General features: G+C 35.6%; 3 protein-coding genes across 5 annotated transcripts; 1 reads left to right on the top strand and 2 right to left on the bottom strand.

Moving 5' to 3' along the window:
- The first annotated feature begins 1,729 nt into the window (after nucleotides 1–1,729).
- Nucleotides 1,730–8,022, top strand: LOC132165650 (2-oxoglutarate-Fe(II) type oxidoreductase hxnY-like). 2 transcript variants are annotated; one of them, XM_059576299.1, is made up of 11 exons: nucleotides 1,730–1,991; nucleotides 2,098–2,293; nucleotides 2,398–2,499; nucleotides 2,749–2,800; nucleotides 4,006–4,127; nucleotides 4,211–4,311; nucleotides 4,414–4,472; nucleotides 4,857–4,913; nucleotides 5,788–5,833; nucleotides 6,902–6,981; nucleotides 7,663–8,022. In XM_059576299.1, the coding sequence occupies exons 1-11, from the start codon at nucleotides 1,884–1,886 to the stop codon at nucleotides 7,751–7,753; spliced, it is 1,014 nt and encodes a 337-aa protein (XP_059432282.1). In that variant the 5' UTR covers nucleotides 1,730–1,883; the 3' UTR covers nucleotides 7,754–8,022. The 2 variants fall into 2 exon arrangements, with proteins under 2 accessions (XP_059432282.1, XP_059432283.1); XM_059576300.1 differs by having other exon boundaries at nucleotides 2,401–2,499; nucleotides 7,663–8,020.
- A 657-nt stretch (nucleotides 8,023–8,679) lies between these two features.
- Nucleotides 8,680–13,835, bottom strand: LOC132165424 (NADP-dependent malic enzyme). The gene is made up of 19 exons (XM_059575978.1): nucleotides 13,456–13,835; nucleotides 12,792–12,912; nucleotides 12,618–12,692; nucleotides 12,268–12,419; nucleotides 12,081–12,186; nucleotides 11,901–11,966; nucleotides 11,588–11,683; nucleotides 11,426–11,497; nucleotides 11,239–11,322; nucleotides 11,039–11,137; nucleotides 10,577–10,624; nucleotides 10,386–10,439; nucleotides 10,194–10,292; nucleotides 10,019–10,108; nucleotides 9,839–9,916; nucleotides 9,641–9,715; nucleotides 9,444–9,534; nucleotides 9,057–9,185; nucleotides 8,680–8,966 (listed from the first exon to the last, which is right to left on the bottom strand). Exons 1-19 carry the CDS (start codon nucleotides 13,605–13,607, stop codon nucleotides 8,878–8,880), a joined length of 1,776 nt encoding a protein of 591 aa, XP_059431961.1. The 5' UTR covers nucleotides 13,608–13,835; the 3' UTR covers nucleotides 8,680–8,877.
- Nucleotides 13,836–15,818: 1,983 nt separating this feature from the next.
- LOC132165531 (V-type proton ATPase subunit D-like) lies at nucleotides 15,819–18,358 on the bottom strand. 2 transcript variants are annotated; one of them, XM_059576141.1, is made up of 2 exons: nucleotides 18,104–18,358; nucleotides 15,819–16,965 (listed from the first exon to the last, which is right to left on the bottom strand). In XM_059576141.1, exon 2 carries the CDS (start codon nucleotides 16,951–16,953, stop codon nucleotides 16,168–16,170), a length of 786 nt encoding a protein of 261 aa, XP_059432124.1. In that variant the 5' UTR covers nucleotides 16,954–16,965; nucleotides 18,104–18,358; the 3' UTR covers nucleotides 15,819–16,167. The 2 variants fall into 2 exon arrangements, with proteins under 2 accessions (XP_059432124.1, XP_059432125.1); XM_059576142.1 differs by having other exon boundaries at nucleotides 15,819–16,961.
- Nucleotides 18,359–19,908: the final 1,550 nt, after the last annotated feature.

Raw genomic sequence — 19,908 nt, 5'->3', positions numbered from 1 at the left:
CCAAAACTTACCCTGTTGTGTTTTGAGATGGTCAATCACTTCAAAGTAATTTAAGGAGTAATTTAACATTCCTATTGTTTTGCTGGTCCGACGAGACTACCACCTTTCAAAAGGTGATTGGCTAAAGATTTGAAGAGAAAAAATGGTATGGATTTTTTATTTTGTTAAGATTGATAATGTATCATAATTTCAATTATTTATTTTAAAAGAATAGTATAAAAATAAAGAAAGCAGGAAATCTCAATTAAGATAAATGATTAAGGTTAATATTTTTTCCATATTTAATAGCTGATTTGTAAGTTGAAATAGAATATATATATCCTCAATTAATATTTTCATTATTTACATTTATTTATATATTCAAGTTATATTAACTAACCTAATTTGTTTCAAGTGATTTTCAAACTTAACCGCTCTAAATTTTAATATATTATAGTACATACTACAACTAAACGGCCCTAGTAGAGAGCACCGCACATCCGGCCCCCCTCTCTTCCCCGACACTTTCCCCCCCTTTTTCTTTTTTGCTTACACGTTTTTTGTTTTTGTTTTTGTTTTTTTTTTTCGTTTTTGTTTACAGGCTCAAGCGCCATTGCACTGGGTGTGCCGTCCACCATTTATGCCCTGTATTTTTTCATGGTTGATGGGGCTCTTGAATCGGATTGTTCAAAGCTCGATCTACATCCCTCTGTCAGACCTACCTCGACACGCACCCCTTCACCGCGCGCGCTGGTCCCTCCTGCTTCCAACTGCATCTGCCGCTTTTGATTTTGGCAACCCTGTGACGGATCATGACTCGCACGCGCCCGCGCGTGGTTTTTTCGCGCTCTTGCCAGAATCATTTGGCAACCTTCTTACGATGGTGTTTTGTTAGCTTTTGTGTCTTTTCTTTATTTTTTCTTATATTTTTCGTTTTCCCTGTATTTTGTGATCTTGGCCTGTTAGGTTGAAGATATGAATAATTTCTTGACTTGCGAGTCAAGGATGATGAGTTTCGACAGGTGCATGTTGCTACTTATGTATCGGATTGAGTTTGTCTAGAGCAGGCCTGTTGTTACAACTGAAGATTAGTTATGAGTTAATAGATTTATATGTCAAAGATAGGTATTGAATGTCAGATTGTTATATATCTATTTATAACTTGTAAGCTTATAGCTTCGGCTATGAAATTATTAGAACTTTTGTTTAGTGATGTAAGAGCTTTATGTTAGTGATCATTCATCAATTAATGAGATTGAAATAATTTTTCTTTTAAAAAAAATCAATATATTTTTTAAAAAATATTAAAGAGTCAACATCACTATTTAGTGTTAAGTCAATCGACAAAGAGTGATGATTTACAGCATGGCGGGCATGCATGGACAGTCATGCACGCCCGGCTAAATTTTTTTTTTTTTTTTTGTTATAATTAAAATATTCCGGCGTACATAAATAGTCATGCACGCTTGATTAATTTTTTTTTATATAAATATTTTAATTATAAAAAAAAAATTAATCAAGCGTGCATTACTATTTATGTAGACCCCAACATGCTGTTTATATTTTAATTAAAAAAAAAAAAAAAAAGCCGGCCCCGACATGCTGTTTATCATTACTCATCGACAAAACATGACGCAATTCATAAATAAAACGCAAGCGTCAATACTGGCTGCGGGGTATAACTGGAAGAAACCCGCTTGACATGTGCACACTTAGAAAACCAGATATAAAGCGGCACAAAACAGAAACAGAAAATTAAAAATTTCACGAAAGACGTTTGGCAACCAAGAAAATAGATAAACGGCATTGCTCTCTTCTTCTTGCTCATTGATCGTTCTCAATCGAAATTTCGGCTCCTATTCGCCAAGAGTCCAAATCCTCCGGTACTTTGGTTTCCCGAAGAAATGGAAAATCAAAGCAAAAACGGCGTCGAAGCCGCGAAAATCTCAGTCCTCAATTGTATCGATCTCTCCAATCCTGACATTCACCAATCCGTTTCGTTGCTCAAACAGGTCCGCGTCAATTCCATAACAATATTATTTAATTATCTCTATTTTTATTTTCTTTTTAAATTCTGAGTCGCTGTTTCTGTTTTTTTTTTTTAATCTTTTGGTTAAGGCTTGTTTGGATTCTGGATTTTTTTACATTGTAAACCACGGGATAAGCGAGGAGTTCATGGACGAGGTTTTTGCACAGAGTAGAAGGATGTTCGGTCTGCCATTAAGCGAGAAAATGAAGCTTTTAAGGAACGAGAAACATAGGGGCTACACCCCTGTTCTTGACGAGGTTTTGGACCCTGAGAACCAAGTTCACGGTTTGTTTTTGCTACCAACTTTCATTGACACAGAAAGAAAAAACAAATTTCACTTTTTAAGTGGGCTTATTCTTATTTCGCTGTAATCTCTTGTATTTTGAAAGTAGGAGATTACAAAGAGGGATATTATATAGGAGTGGAAGTAGATGAAGATGACGCAGAAGCGGAAAAACCATTTTATGGGCCAAATGTTTGGCCTGCACCAGGTAACTGCAGGGTGATGAAAATAAAGTTGGTTTTTTTATTATTATTATTATTTTTTTTAAAAAAAAAAATTCACTTGTGTTTGGCAAAATTTAGCTTTGTCACTCGTCAGGAAGCTGCATTATTGTTTCATTTTACCGTTCTCTCTCTTTCTTGTAGTTCTTTAGGCAACGAAAGCATGAAACGTTTTTCTTTTTCGTTTTTGGTTCTGGGAACTAATGATTAAATATTGAACTTTTTGCTGCCTTTAGGACTATTGCCCGGATGGAGGGAGACAATGGAGAAGTTTCATCGAGAGGCTTTGTAAGTTTTAGCAAACATATGGTTTGCATGATGGAACTATTGCCTATTGGCTATTTCTTATTTACAAACATGCACTTGCAATTAGGATTTGTAATCGATTCTTGAAAATTGCTTACCTTTTTTTTCATTTTTATTTTTTTTATTTACCGAGTTTTATTTTTTATTATTCCAACTAGAACCATCTCTTATGCAAGGTCACACGTACCAAACTTTCAATGACAGCAGAACGATGATAATAGTAATATGTTGTGGAGATGATCGTGTCCTTTTGTAAGTGAGCATGTTGCTAAGCAACAGATGGTGATCCAAAGTCACAACGTGAAGGGTTTTGTGGACTACCCAAGATATAGATGGCTTATGCTTTGAACGTGAAGATAGGGGCCCTGTTGCTAATTAACACTTGGCTTAAAGCATTCACATCCAGCTCAACAAATGTTTGGCTAAAATTTACATAAAGGATCACATTTTTCTATTCTTTTTCAAAGCACTTACATCCGACTCAGCATTTTAGCTATCCGCTTTCACTATTCAATTTAAATATTCTATCTCTATTCTTTTTTTATTCTTCTTGTCAAAAATCATATTTTTTTAAATTTGTCTTTTCCTAACGGTCACATTTTTAAAACTACATGATCATTGTAGCATTTAATACCATTTCTTTGATATGTATAATTTATCTTATTGACCTAAAAATAGAGAAAAGGCTAATCTTATAAGAAACAGTAGTGGAGTAGGTGGTGGAAAGGGAGCATTGGTGTGTCATATAGGCATTGCAAACTCAGGGGAGGATGAAGAGCAGGAGCAGTTGGCACAGATGAAGAGATTTTTGTATTAATTTTACTTATGCATTGTCGAGCTATAGTGCTCAGCAAGCCATTTTCTTAATTAAGATGGCTAGCAGGATGGGGTTTATTTTTTGCTCTACTTTGCTACAGGAATAACCAAAATAGCCTTTGGCTAGCCCAATGAGAATGCTCTTAGACAGTGTATATACGTGTGTGGCAAGCCTAAATTGTTGAGTCTATATATATGTAATTTGGTTAGTGTGTGGTTCAGATACTGTTTTGGCATCCTCGGCTGTCTCAGTTGTTCCCGTGGATCAATTTTGTGTAGAATGACTGGTATTTAGTTGGATTCATGTAGTATATGCTATTAGCTATTTATGTCTTTGTTTTCTTTTTAATCTATTCCTTGTGTGCATTCAGGGAGGTTTCAAGAGCAGTTTCAAAGATAATAGCTCTCGCACTTGATCTGGAGATTGATTTCTTTGACAAGCCAAAAATGCTTGGCGAGCCTATTGCAACCTTGCGCTTACTGCACTATGAAGGTTGAATTTAAACTGAAGGTCTTGAACATTTTGAACTTGGCCTTGTTTTATGATTGGTAATACATGAGGGGTGCGTTTTTTAGGTGAAATTTCTGATCCCTCAAAGGGAATATATGGAGCTGGAGCTCATTCTGACTTTGGTTTAATCACCCTCTTGGCAACAGATAATGTCTTAGGTCTCCAAGTAAGAAGAGTGCTATAAGATTGTAACTTTTTTGAGTGAGTAAAACTTAAATTATTTGTTATAGTCTGACTAGCTATTGCAATCTTGTTGATTCATGGCCAGATATGCAAGGATAAGGATGCTAAACCGCAGATATGGGAATATGTACCACCATTAAAAGGGTGAGTAAATGTAGCATTTTTGAAGGTTGAGATTCTATATCTTTAAAATAGATCGAGTCTGGTTGATGAATATGAGCTAAAGTTGCATAGTTTTTTTAGATACATTATCTCACTTTGTGTGGATGCCTCTTTTTTTTTTTTTTTTTTCGGGCATTTATGATTATTTCAGTTATGAATTTTTCCCCCTAAGTTCTATGAATTCATACTTTTGATCGAGCTTGATTTTTGAGCTCCATACCACTTCATTAAATATTATAAAATTTTATGGAGGTCCCATATTTGCAACATGTGAGGGATCACATATTTGCTTTATGAATGTTATAGAGAAAACATTCTGTTTAGTTTGGCATGATGATTCTTTCTTTATGGTTTCATCTTTGACAGAGCGTTTATAGTGAATCTCGGTGACATGCTGGAGCGCTGGAGCAATTGCATTTTCAAGTAATATACATCTCTTAGTTGAACTTCTATCCCATATAAGAGATGATACTGTTTATAAAGGAGCTTTGCCATACATTTAACCTCCCCTGAATTTTTCATCCTAAATGGCATTCTGTATTTAGTTATGATGTCTGACTGTTCTTTATTGCCATAACCTGATTTTCGGTGGCTATCTTCTACATTGATCTGTGCAGATTTTTTTTAATCTTCTAAATGTCATATATGAATTAGTTTCCCTTGGTTAGATTTCCTGTAATTGAATGTATTAAATATGATCGAAAACATTTGAACTTTTATTGAAATGCAAAACCAAAATAACTCTCTGGATTGGATTTGATTTATTTAGTGTAAATATAGAATGTTTATATTGCACCTTTGTCAACATGGCATTTAGTGCCATGCCAACTGAAGAATTCAATTTGTAGATGAGCTTTTTCTGAGCCATTAAACATTTTGTATCCCCAATCAAAAGCTGTGACAAATTATTCATCATTTATTAGAAAGAATTGCAGTAGCAAACTTTAAACTGGTGACAACTTTCACTTGTGCCAGGATGGTAATTATACTGCTTTATATTTTTAATGCGCTGTTAACTGTTACTTTTTTCCCGGGTATACTGGTAAACTTTCATTCCAGTTTGAAGATCATAGAGTATAGATTTTCCCCAATACATCATCGTTTTCTGGACCACTGTCATGAACATACTGCAGCTATTGCTGATTTGTTTGTTTTATATATATATATATATATATATTTGTTTATTACTGTTGTATGCATGTCTAAGGGGCTTTTGCCAAAAACTGTGTTTTAGTTGTCCCCCTTTTACGAAAACTTTCTTTCTAACCCTGACATTTTGCTTTGTAAATATACTCAGGTCCACATTGCACAGAGTTTTGGTGAATGGTCAAGAGCGCTATTCTGTAAGGCCCTTTTTTTATTTTTATGTACCTTCTCTTTTTAAGGAAAGTTGTATGCCCCTTCAGAAAATTTTAAATTAGCCATGATTATGGTGCCAAAGTTTCTGCAATGTCATTATATAAATGGCTCAGGAACTTTTTTTCCCCTATTTCTTACCTGTAGCTGGATTTTAGATGCACAGTGGTGTTTGTATTACAAATGGCCGCTGATTAGTTTCACTTTTGAATTTTATCTACTTGGTTCTCTTTTTTAATTTTTCCCCCTAGTAGTCTTAGAATCATTTGTGGCAGTTTTTGTTGTTTCCATCGGGAGGGTAAACTGGGTCTTGAGATTAATTATTCTCCTGAACACTTGGTATTTTACTTGGCCAAATTCAATCCATAAATAATATCATTATTTATAGTGCACCAAATCTCTTGCTCTTGATAATTAATCTCCCCATTGGTTGGTTCTAAGCGTGAATAAGAAGACAAAAGAATGTTTTTAACCCCAGGGGGTTGGTTCAGTGGTTGGACAGTCTGGGACTTTGAGTATGCTCTTCAAGGTCTTAGATTTGAAATTTATTGAGTGCAAACTGCTTTTTGGGGCCATTGGACTGGGAGTTCGCCCTTTGAATTAACTGAAGTGCATTTGCGAAAAAGTCCTTACCGAGGGCCTGTGCACCCCTGGATTAGTCGGAATGAAGCTCCGGATACCCGATGCCAAATGAAAAAAAAAAAGTTTTTAACTTCTTTATGCTTCTATGACCATTTCAAATGCTTGATGGCTGAGAAAGGAGTTGGGTAATAAGTGAAATGTTAACTTGGTGAGGGGCTCTAATTTGTTGAGGGTATTGCTCAATTCATTTCATGTTATCTTTGCATGACATTTTTTTTTTCCTGAGCATCTTTGCAGGACATTTACTCTTTATATATTGACCTAATTACCTCGAGTCCTTTTAGTTTTTTTTTTTGTTTTTTTTTTTGTTTTCGTTTTCTTGATTTACTCGATGCATTTTCTATTTCTTTCATGTACATTCTGCTAAAAGTGATCAGGTTTATGTGTATCTCATTTCCTTTTCCCTGCGGCAGATTGCATATTTCGTGGAACCCAGCCATGATTGTCTTGTTGAGTGCTTGCCAACCTGCAAGTCAGAAAATAATCCTCCCAAGTAAGTGTCCACAAAATTTTCCTTCAGCGTGATCAAAATTGTTGCAAGTGCAACTTAACATTTCCCTTCTTCCTGTATTGCTCAAAAAAAAAAAAAAAAGAAAAAAAAAAGTGCAACTTAGCATTTATGTGAATCACACGTGGATAAATCAAATTGGTAGTTACTGTTTGAACGTAAAAGGATTGTTTACCTCATTGTGTCCAGCGATTGAAAAAGAAGGAAAAAGTCAATATTTGTTAAAGAATATTTTTGCTTGAAGTTCTTTATGTAAATATATACAGAAAGTAACTTTTTCTTGCAGTCAACTGTCCTCCATTAGCTTTGCTCTTAAGTGGTAATAGCTCAATCGCGTTGATCAGGCAAATAAAGAACTGCTTGTTTGATTTTTCAATTATTATGATTAAATGTTTCTATTTTCCGACTCTTAAATTCTACAGATAGATTTAGATGGTGGGTTCTGTCGTAACTCTTTGTTTACTGGCTATGAGAACGTATGCATAGAGACAATTGATATAGTCATTCACCATATATATGTGATATCAAAGATCTAGATCACCCTGAAGGGCCTGAAACGTTAGGTTATAAAAGTAAAATCATGTGCATGAACTCAGAAATATTATAGTGTGCATTTCAAACTCTTAAACTCTTCCATGTCTGTGATGCATTCTTCTATTTTTCCAGGTTTACTCCAATCCTATGTCGGACTTACCTGACCCAACGCTATGAGGATACACATGCTGATTTGAGTATATACAACAAGCCTCAATCTTAAATTTTGCCACAGAATATGCATTGAGAGATCTGCACACCTGAGCAGCCAGCAAATATTTCTATCAAACCAAGCTAAAAATATGATAAACATTCCAGTAGAGGTCATTTTTTTTTATACAAACCTGTAATTGTATATGTCTAGTCTAATAAGCGGTTCGCACGGCGTGATCGATCTTATTACACGTTCCTTTAGGTAAAATTTTATGGTGGGTTGGCTATACCACAAGATAAGAGATCTGGATGTATTACTAATATATATAATGAATTTATCTTTCTTTTGCCAACTCTCCTCTAACCCTTTTCATCATTCATAGTGAGAATAATTTGTCAGTCTTGAACAAAATGCTGGTTCAGGATGAAATAAATCACTTCCAAGAATCAGATTCTAAAATTGATGGCTAAGAGAACCGCTTTCACTTCTTCTGTTGGATAATCAGAACCAGTTCTTTCTGTCAAGGCACGAAGAATGTTCCTAAGCAAATCATGAAAAACTACTAAAAGGGCATAAAAAGAAAAAGAGTCCTAAACAGCCACATCAAATTTAAATTCCATAGCACATTAAAAGAAAAGAAAATCTTAATTTCCATAGAATTTTAGGCGTTTAGGCGCTCCCTGTGAATTTTCTTAGCCAAACATTTTAGCCAGTTGTCATTGTTTGACATTTACCCCGTCGATTGTCACTACTTGTGTAAAAAATTTCCTTCTATTTTCTGAAAATAGTTACGAAGTTAATATATTTCCAAACAGATTTTAAAATCGAAAACATCAAGAAACAATTCTCTTTGTTCACTAACAAAAGCATGTTTTTTGGAACAGTTTTTTAAACACAGATCCAATCAGACCCAAAATAGCTCTAGCCAAATTGCTTCACTTAAAAGTGATTATTTCAATTTAGTTTCATACCATTTAGCATAGAAGCAGGTGAAATGGGAGAATATTACAGCTTTATTCGAATCAACAAGAGTCAGAAGGCACAAAACCTCGATATTATATTACCTTAGAAACATATAACACACTCAACTCGAAAGCCATTTTTTCTTAAAGCTATCTTAAACACCATATGCAATATGTAGCTTCATAACGAGGTTTCAACGTGGTATGGCTTTAGAGTAATTCATTGACCATTCAACGATAATTCCGGTAGACTGGAGTGTACATGCAACTTTCAGCATATTTCACCAGATTCTCAGGGCGAGGAAGACGTGTCGCCACGCCTACAAAAACCATGTCAAGAAAGAGAAGAAACTATAAATCGCATGCGGTGGAAATTCCTATGAGGATGCTGATAACAAGAAGTTACTAACCAATTTCGTATGCCTTGGCAGCTACACTAGCAGCTATTTGAGCTGAAATCTTCCTGATAGAAGATAACGGCGGGTATATCAAACCCTTCTTGGTGATCTCCTTCGTTACTTGCCCGGCCAACGCTTCCGCTGTTGTGGAGGAGAACAACAAACATTTCAGTCAGTCCTCTGCCAGCTTTACAAGATTTTATAAATCCAAATGTTTTCGGTGTTTAAGCTTAAAATCATAGCTAATTACAAGATCCATGGGAATACTCCACTGTGAAACAAACCTGTTTTGCATTCCAGATACTGCAATAAAATTAGGAAAAGAAAAATGCAGAACATTTTGCTTTGAATAATTTGCTTTTATTGGATTATACCATTCATACTATGCTGCCTACTTACAGGCTGCAAGAAGCATTTCATCATGCACACGGATTGCTCCAGAGATAACGATACCCAAACCAAATCCGGGGAAAATGTAAGCATTGTTAGACTGCAATGACAAGGAAAGCCAAACCTTAGTCCTTGATGTCTAACCAATTTCTGTGAAGGGAACCTAATTCAAATACTAATGAGAAAAAAAAAAAAAATTGTATTACCTGGCCAGAGAAAAAGGTCTTGCCATTGTATTCAACAGGATCAAATGGACTTCCACTAGCAAAAATTGCACGACCCTTCAAATGTAGAACGCAAGAAACGTAAAACAAGAGTTAACTGTACTTGCAAAAGTAGAATAATCAAACATCCTTCATATGGCGAAATCCTGAATATTAAGACAGGTTGTGAATTAATTTTACCTTACTCCAAGTGTAAGCTTCCTCAGCAGTGCACTCAGACTGTGAAGTTGGGTTGGAGAGAGCCAGAATGAGAGGTTTCTGCATGTCATTTATTGCAAAAAGCTTAGTTTTTTTCTGGTCGATTTATAGTTGATAGAAAATTGAATAGGCAAAGTTCGGTCTCACAGAGAGAGAATTTACATCATTACAAGAGGTCATGGCCTCAATCACTTCCTTTGTAAATGTTTTTCCGACGCCAGATGATCCAATCAGAACTGTTGGCTTAATCACCTGAGGAAGTACAATAACTTAATAAGAGACCAAGAGCCACAAAAAGACTACTCACCGTAGCTTAAACAGTGACACTTTTTCACACCTTGACAGCACTTAAGAGATCCTTAACAGGTTCATGTTCATGAGCCCAAGGCTTCTTGAAGTGTTGAAGTGAATCCTTACGAGAACTAACAATCAATCCCTGCAAGAATATTTACATGCTCTTTAAGAAAGTTTTTTTAAAAAATGGCTAATATATTTGTCAGGCAAGGAACATTTATAAAGCTGTTACTACCTTCGAATCCACAAGCCAGATTTTCTTGCGAGTCTCTTCTACAGGAGCCTTTGTCTACAACAGCCAAATGAAAAACTAATAGATAAATAAATAACCATCAACCATCATGTTCAAGAACTATCCAAATCGTGTGTAACTATTACATAAATAACATGGGCAAGCAGCTGCATATGCTAATGGTAAATTACTACCTGTTTTGCCATCTCAAGAGCTATAAGCTCAGCTATGCCAGTCCCTGCCTGCAATCATGAAAGAAACCAAAGTGAGATTATTTATTTTATTTTTTTTATAACTGGGGTATTTGGGGCTTCACCCCAACTAGATCCCTGGGACACCGTGCAAAACGCCTATTCCATATGGGTTGGGTAAAGCTCAAGCTTTCGCCAGCACACGTGACCCAACGAATTGTTTGCACTCAAGGGGGGTTGAACCTTAAACCCGATGCTTCATGAGGCATCCGGGCCAATTGTCTTACCATTTGAGTCAACCCTTTGGGGTTTAGATTACATAACTTGGCTATCGAACAACATACAAATTGAGTTAAAGTTATTAAGATCCAGTAGACTATATGTTTTCGTTCTCCTCAGTTCAACAGAAGGGAAGGAAAAACCAGTATGAAGTAGAGATGAAATTAACATGAAGAAGAGTCTTACTTCCCCGGCACCAAGGAACAAGAATGTGTGTTCACCCAGGGTACCACCAATCAACTTCAGTGCTGCAACAACGCCAGCAAGAACAACCGCTGCAGTCCCCTGAAAAAAAAAGAAAACAAAAAGAAGAAAGACAATAGAAGCTAGAACGTGCAGTGTAAAAATCCTTTAGTAGAAGATTCACCATTAATGCTACTTCGTACCTGAATATCATCATTGAAAACAAGATGAGTTGTGCCATATTTTGAAAGTAGCTCAAAAGCATTGTGATTGGCAAAATCTTCGAACTGAAGAAACCATTAAAATGTACTAGACAACATCAGAAATGCATGAAATTTTCAAACTGGGGAAACCTTTTCAACCAAGGATGTAATCTAACTCAAGCGCAACCTGTATCAGAACTTTTTCTCCATAGTTCTGCTTGGCAGCAGTCATGAACTCATGTAGAAGTTCAGAATATTCCTGACAAGAATCGTCAAATATTAATGTAAATTACATAAAAACAAATATTTAAGCAGGCTAAATTTGAGCAAGGTGCAAAAGTTCAGAAACCTGCCCAGTTGCTCTCTTCTGTCTAAGACCAATGTAGAATTCATCTTTCAACAACTGCTCATTGTTTGTCCCCACATCAATTGTTACAGGCAAACACTACAAAAGCAGAGTGCATAACATCCTTGATTAGTTCTTTTTTTAAAAAAAAAAAAAAAAAAAAATTCAAACTTTGCTTCAGTTTACAACTTAAGTATATCACATTAATTTCTACAAAAGTTTTTATACGGTTTAAATGAAGTACATTGTATGTGCAATAATTACAACATAGAAAAAATTGAAGCAAGAAAAACAAGTTTTATTTGGAAAAACTTACTGAAGAAGGCCGAACTCCTCCAAGTGCTGTGTACAAAGACAATTTCCCCACAGGAATCCCCATCCCCTGAAACATTCAACATTGTCAGTGAATGCTACTTCACTTTTACAGCCCAATAATTAAATCATTTTTTAGAATGTCTATAATTCAAAAAAAAAAAAAAAATCACAACATAATTACCTGACAGCCAAGATCCCCAAGTCCCAAAATCCGCTCACCATCAGTGACAACAATAACTTGGATACTCCTCTCAGGCCAGTTTTTCAACACTTCAAGAATCTTACCCCTGCAAAAACCAAATTCTGTCATATTATGTCAAGAGTAGCTCTTATTTGCACATAATTATAGCATAAACGAAAAGTCATACTTCTCTTTCAAACTTATGTATAGACCCTGAGGGCGCTTGAAGATGCTCCCATATTTCTGGCAAGCCTCACCGACAGTTGGAGTATAGACAATTGGGAGCAATTCTTCAACATTATCAATGAGAAGTTTGTAGAACAGTCTTTCATTCCTCTCCTGTAAAAACGGGGGAGTTGCATTATCTTTTGAAAATACAGGCATTCCAAATTTCCAATTGCCATGATATACACGACACAATCATTTCGAATGCTATATAAGATATCATCAAACAATCTGTCTGCAGGTGGTGGCCATGCGCAAATAACATACCACAATCAACATCAAAACTGAATTCTATGAAGGTATAATAGCTACCTGAAGTTCCATCATGGCTATATATTTTAGCAGCGGGACTTCATAATTTCGGATGCTCTGCATCAGTTTCTTCACCTGAGATGAGTACAATTGGAAAGGGTCACCAAAACTTGAACAATGATAACAATGGGATTAGATAAAAAGGATGTGTTATACAATAAGCACTAATGTTACCTGAAGCTGTTGAGAAACTACTATAGGAGGCAGAAGACCGCGCAAGTAATGGGCATCCCTCTCTTTCTCAGTAAATGCAAGCCCTTTGTTATATTGGGGATCCCTGAGCAATGAATACCCACTGCTCCACAACCATGGAAAAGATTTTATTTAGTTATTTCATGCATCGATGTAATAAAGTTTTCTCTAGCAACAGAGTGATAGACACCATTGCCATCTCATATATAGTGTCATCTTTAGCTTCTGAATATCAAACATATATACAATATGCATACATATATAAAATATATGTACACATTTCTATACGTGTATGTGTGTGTGTGATTCTTTTGAGATCGAAGTCCAACTAAGTGGGGCCTCAGAATGAAACATAACGTGTCAGAAAATTTAAGGAAATTCAGATTAGAACAAAAAAAAGATGACTTTCGGGTGAAACACAATCCAAAGTGGCAGAAGATGAAGCAGAATTTCCTTTCCTATTGGGGAAAAAAACTCGATGAAAGGCTGAAAGCTACCATGCAGTGTTTCACAACCAAAAGAAAAAGAAAAGAGAATCCACTGGAGTTCACTAAAGACAGACCGAAAAATACAAAGCAAAAGTTAAACTAAAACATGAAAAACTGAAATGGGTCATGAAAAAGTTCAAAAACAGAGAGAGTGAGACCTGGCAACAGAGAGAGTCCAGGGGGTGATAAGCAGGTCCTCGGTGGCTTGATCCTCACCGTACACGTCCTCGACGCCGCCACCGACGGTGGATTTGGGGTCCATGTCCAGAACCGACGCGCCTTGTCTCATCTCCTTCAGCGTGCTCTCCATCCTGATCACCTCTCTATTACCTCTCAACACTCTCTTCTGCAGTACACACAAGCAACTCTGTTACCACTGTCTATGTAAACACACACCCAGAAATGTTCTCAGCTCTCTCTTGCTCCTCTGCTCTTAAAAATCAAAGACACACACAGGAAGACTTCTTTTTTCTTCCTAGTAAATTAAACAAGTCAAATGGGGAAAGGATGAGGTGGCGTCGTTTTCAGAAAGAAAAATAACGATAAACAACGCTCGTCATCAGTCATCATCTACTAGTGATAACTCTACCGACAGATTTTACTTTTGTAAAACCATGGATATTCAGATTTTTTTTTTTTTTTTTTTTTTTTGATATATATTATTACAGGTGGTGTCGTTGTTTTTCTTCTCCGTTCTCTGTGCGTCCAAAGTCATGTAAAAGAAAAAAAAAAAAAAAGATGCTTTTTCTTCTTGTTTTTTTCTCCATTTTAGTGGTGCTGGTCACGATCGAGAACGGAGACTTTTTGGGTGTGGATCAAAATTATTACCAATAAAGTAGCTTTGTTTAAGGAGATCATTGCGCCAAAAAATCTAGATAAGTTTGAAAGAGAGTTTTTATTTTTTATTTTAAAAAAAAAAAAAATCTTATGGGGGAGAAAGACAGAGAAGAATAGGTGGGAAAGTGGTGTTTTGCCTTAATTATTTAGAGAGAGAACGCTGGTGACAACCGTGTAATTTTAAGAGTTTTTTTGTTGATTTTTTTTTTTAAAAAAAAAATTTAAAAATGGCGTAGTTATTAAAATTATTATTTAATCAATATTTAATAATAATTAATCAAAAGTCTAATAATTATTTTAATAACCACATTATTATTAAAGAAACTAAAAAAAAAAACACAAAAAAGACTTATAACATTAGTGAAAACGAGCTAGCAATTTCTTTTTTATTTTTTATTTAGTTTTTTATTCTTTTAATTTTGATTTAAAAATTTATAAAATTTTAATAATAAACTAATAAGAGAAGCCACTACATCAGCATTTGATTTGGTAAATGTGGGAAAACGATTGCATTCTAGCATTTTCCTATCTGATATGTGTCGGTTTCTACAGAAGGCTAATGAGTGCATGGCTTGGTTGGCTGAAGGCATCCCTTATAATATATATTAAATAATTAATTTTTTTCTTAAAATAATAATTTAATATGGTATTGCTCTCAGACAAGAAGGCTCCATTAAACTATGAAAGAAAGCCCTACACGAACAAGAAACCACTCTTTACAATTTTTTTTCTGCTCCTGCATTTTGGGTAAAAAATTGTAGAGATCCATCCGGATGGGTGCAAAAGTAACTAGTTTATAGTTAATACTCTTCCCAATCACTTTTTTAAAGAGCCTGTTGGAGCTGTGGGAATATTAAACGAATAAGAAGAGGATATTCAATGGGGATGAGAGTGACACAACATTATTTATGCCTCTTGCAACCCAACCCCACCATGTTATATTCATACTCTTTTAAAAAAAATCCATTTTATAAGATCACACGGATCAGCCAAAATTTGGGATATAGGGAAAAAAACAAAAGATGAAAACCATTAATAAATTTTCAAAGGCGATTAGATTATGATTTATTTAATTTAATTTCCAAGATCCAGCCAAAAATGAATATATTGAAGATAAACATGGAGGGGGATATAAATAAAAGAAAGAAGCTTTACGTGACAACCAGTGCAGCTTGTCTTGAATAGTTTGGACAAAACAAACAGACACAGTCACCACCTACTGAAGAGGCGGCTCAATCTCAATTCAACACGTCGCCTTTACGTGCTGGCCTACTACATAATTTGCTCTTGGACTTGGACCCGCTCTCCCACGTTACCCTTGTCCGGATGGAACCATTCCCTACTCACTGCTATGAAGGTTATTTCAGTGAACTGATTGGGATTCCTAGCAGTTTTTTTTTTTTTAATCCAAATAAGTAATTTAGCTAAATTTATATGGAAACAATCTAAATAAACTACTTTTGACTGTTGGAACATGGATTTATATCTTTATTTTTTGTGTTCTTTCTTTGGGTTAATTAGTGGAACCTTTGCGAACAGACGTGAGGGATGATATTCATCTACCTTAAAATGAAGCAACTTAAATGACTTAATTATTAGATGACAACATTTTTTAATTTTGACAAACAACTAATTTTCTGTTTTGTTTTGCTAAAAAAAAACACCTGAATAAATAACCAAAAACAAAACAAAAGAAAACCCATTACATAAGTAATTAACATAAGGTGCTTAATAAAAAGATAATCAACATATTGCCCACAAATAAAAACAAAACAAATTAAAAAACATCATGAACGAGATTTGCCATTTGCTTTCACCAAATCACTTGCCCACATTCATCTATAACCCAAATTAGCAAGGAAAACGAGGAGGACCCAAGGTTGGGTTTGGGCTTAAAAAGATCATGCAAAATTTTTTTATTTTTGGGGGGGTGGGTGAAGTGCCAGCTTGGGTTTGGGGGGGCTTGATGGCAAAACGAGAAGCACGGTCAAAGCTATACATTCTAGAGAAGAACATATAAGCTAACCCCCAAATCAGAAAATGATATCTTCATCCTTCTCAGAAGCTGCAGATAACATGCTGTGAGCTGCATTTATTGAAATCCCTTTCTGCAAAGATACTTTCTCTGCAACCTGCTCCTCAGCAAACTGCTTGGCAGTTTCACGCTGTTTCTCGATTGCCCTCTTCTTATAACCCTGTATCTTCTTTAACCTGAAGAAATCCTCCCTTTCCAGCTCATCCAACTCCGCCTTAATGTAACTTATGGTGTTCTCCAACCTTGGCTTCACAACATTCTCTAGTGCATTAACCCTACGATTGGTGGTCTTGATTGCATCATCAAGTGTTAAGAATGATGTCTGAAGAGAAGCAAGCTCAACAAGAACCTCGATCGCTTTCACATTAGCCGCACGGCACAGCTGAACCTGTTGTCCACCTCTAGCCAATCCAGTGAGGGCATTCTTGGTCTCACCATCAGTAAAATACTCGAACTTGGGGAGCCTGACGCCAGCAATATTTTCTTGCCTTGATCGAACTTTAAGAGATGCATTTTGAACATTCTCGAGAACAACATGCTTGATGTTCTCTCCAGCAACATACTTGGCCTCTGTTAGGGCAAATGACGCAGTCTTCATGACATCTCCCATTGACTCTTTTGTGGAGACAATCTTTTTAAGAATCAGACGGAACTGAACGGTTAAAGCATCACTCTTCTTTTTGAGAAGAGCATGACCTCTTGTAGCACCAACAAGGCGAGCTTTCATCATCCCAAGCATTGTTACAGTGGGAACCACAGTCAAGCGCTGGCTTTGGCCTGACATCTTTCCAACTATCTAAGCCAAATATACAAACAGGTCAAATATTTAAAGACGATAAAATTGCTTGGTGCATGGAAAATAGAAGGATATGTAAGAATAAATAGAAAATCACAACTTTTATAGTTCATTAGAATTATAATCACAAAGCTGTTTATTTCCTCAAGTATACTACTAGAATTTAGCCCATCAATGCACAATCAAGCAAAAAAAAATCCTCTTTACATCAACTAAATGTTACACAGCCTCCAATTGTGTTCCAACCTTAAGATGATCAGCATCTACTCATAGCTTAGTTATTTCCAACTTTAAAAGGCACTTTCTAAAACTTTCTAAACTTCATCAAAACCCCCTATATCCCATTCCACTTTTCCTCTACCATACCAGCAGTCATGGAGTCTTACAAAATTTTCTTTATAAACTGAAAAGCACTCAGAAGCTATAAGTTATAGAACTTGAGCATGAACAACAGAGTTGATCAAGTATCATTATATCAGTTTATGGAAGTCAATGTCCATTAAAGCGTAAATGAGAGCTGTATAAGCATACACTAAAACATAAATTACAGCGACCCAAGTTGAAAATCATACTAAAGAGTGTATGTATGTAACCATTCATTCCAAGCCGTATGACCAACCAATAGTTGGAAACCTCTAAACTAATGCATTCAGGAATTGAAGAAAAGCCACCTAAATAACATACGCATTTCAAAGGAGCCATTTCCCACTTGCATCCTGAAATATCCTCTCATTTTAACTCATTCCAAAGAAACATTATACCACCAAATCTTCTTACTGCAATCACACCATTATAGCATACCTGATTTTGAAACCTAACAAATTCCAAGTCTTAATGAGGTACCCACAAAAAGTGAATCCGAATACAAATTATTTTAGGTCCCAACAGCTAAAAACTTGTGAGGTTTACCTTGCATAGGCTTTCTACGCATCAAGATCATGAACCTCTAAGTCACGCAAAATTACCTCAAATAAAAAAATCAAGAAACCCGGTTTCAAATTTCTAAACTTCAATGGAAAAATCCAACCAAACAAACCCACAAACCATATATCGGCCGAAGAGGATAAATTCACAATAACCCAGATGAAATTAACCAAAATCAACATCTAAATTCACTGGATGGGGTCAGATTACCCACCAAGAATGGTTCAATTCAACGGTAATCGTCGTAAAAGAGTTTGGGATCTCTCGGCGTTTTCTGGCGAAAATCCGGCCACCCGCGACGACGAAGGAGACACGGAAGTGCTGTATCCGATGGCGTAGCCTTGAATTCCACCGGAAACGGCAAGAAGCGAGAGTCGGTTGAGAGAGAGAGAGAGAGAGAGGAAGAGAGAAAGTCGGGAGATTCTGCGTAGTGCGTAGGACTTCCTGTTAGATGATCCTGCATGACCCCTCCTCGCGTTAGCTATCATTTTCCAGGAAAAAGAAAAAGAAATTAAAAAAAAAAAAAAAAAAGGCTAAATCCAAAAATGGTACACACGTGATTTCCATGTTTATCAAATTTCTAACTGAGTTTAAGAAAGGAATACAATTTATCCCACTATCGAATAAAAATATTGTTTCTAGGCTATATTTGCCGTATGACCTACTTGTCATTTGTAAATAATAATAATAATAATAATAATATAAATTGGTTAATGTGATTTGGCATTTCGACAAATAGCTCATAACAGCATTCATATTGAACTTTTCAAATAAAAGTTAAATTTGAAGAAAAAAACTAACGTTTTTAAATTTAAAGAGTCACTTTTAAAATGAATCAAATATCAAACTTTCTATATATTTCTCTACTTTGGTTAAATATTGTTATTTTCTTATTTTTTTAATTCTTTTTTTGTTTTTGGTAGATGAGAGAGAAAAAGAAAATGAATATATAAGATTAAAAAACTAAATAACTTCCATTTTTTGACACTTGATATTTGGAGAGCCCTGTTGATTAAAGTTAAATTTGAAATAAAGTTGAAAGCTTATTAAATTACTATTTTTGTGAGTTTTTTCAATTTGAGACAAACCAAATTTAAAAAGCTCGATGTGAATGATTCCAATGAGAATAGCTAAAATAGCTATTGAAAAAATACAAATTTTTATTTTAACTGGTCATTTTTTTATATACACTCTGACAAATTCTCTATTCTACAATTTATTTTTTTAAGATATTCTTTTGTGTTGAGAGCGAATGCAAAAGAAAGAAGGGAAGAGAGATTGAAAGAAAGAAATGGAGTGAGAAAAAAAAAAAAAAATTGTAGTGTGAATCGTAAATAATGTTAGCACTATAAGAAAATATGTTAAAAGTAACTACTCAATATGGAAGATATGGCGGCGACAACAGGTTTTGGCTCCCGAGGACAGATGACCACAGAAGCAACCATTGGGCATTAGTTGAGAGGGTGCAAGGATCAAGCGGTCCAACACCTCTTGAGCCTAGCTTGGAATTGGAAACTGAAGCCTGGCCACAAATATATCAACCCTCCTCGTACAATAGGATTTATGATAAACCTCCCACATTCTATCGAGGTGCCGATGCTCTTCCACCTCAGACTCTCAACTCTCAGCCCACCAAGGCTCCGCCAGATTGTGTTCTGCATGGTCCGACTTCGCCCCGAATAGGGATTGCAGTCAAACCCATGGAGCTTGAGGGCTCAGAACCGTCACGAACTTCTTCAAAGGCCATCTCGGTAATGGGCGGCTATAAGCCAGATGATAGTTTCGGCAAAGGAAGGAAAAGCAGAAATAAAACTCCGAAATCATGAATGCTTTCACAAAGAAAACGGCGACAAATAAAGTTGACAAGCTGAATATACTATATTTTACACTATAATACATATTATTTACAATATATATTTTAGAGATTTTCGGTAGCCAGGGATCATCCCAGTGCCTGCTAAAGTTGACGTGGCCAAATTCTTTTTTTTTTTAAATGTCATTTTGCTGGCTTTTTTTTTT

The sequence above is a fragment of the Corylus avellana genome, chromosome ca11, assembly GCF_901000735.1.
Source record: "Corylus avellana chromosome ca11, CavTom2PMs-1.0".
Lineage (NCBI taxonomy): Eukaryota > Viridiplantae > Streptophyta > Magnoliopsida > Fagales > Betulaceae > Corylus > Corylus avellana.
Note: the sequence above shows the minus strand (reverse complement) of the source record. Positions and strands in the feature narration are given on the sequence as shown.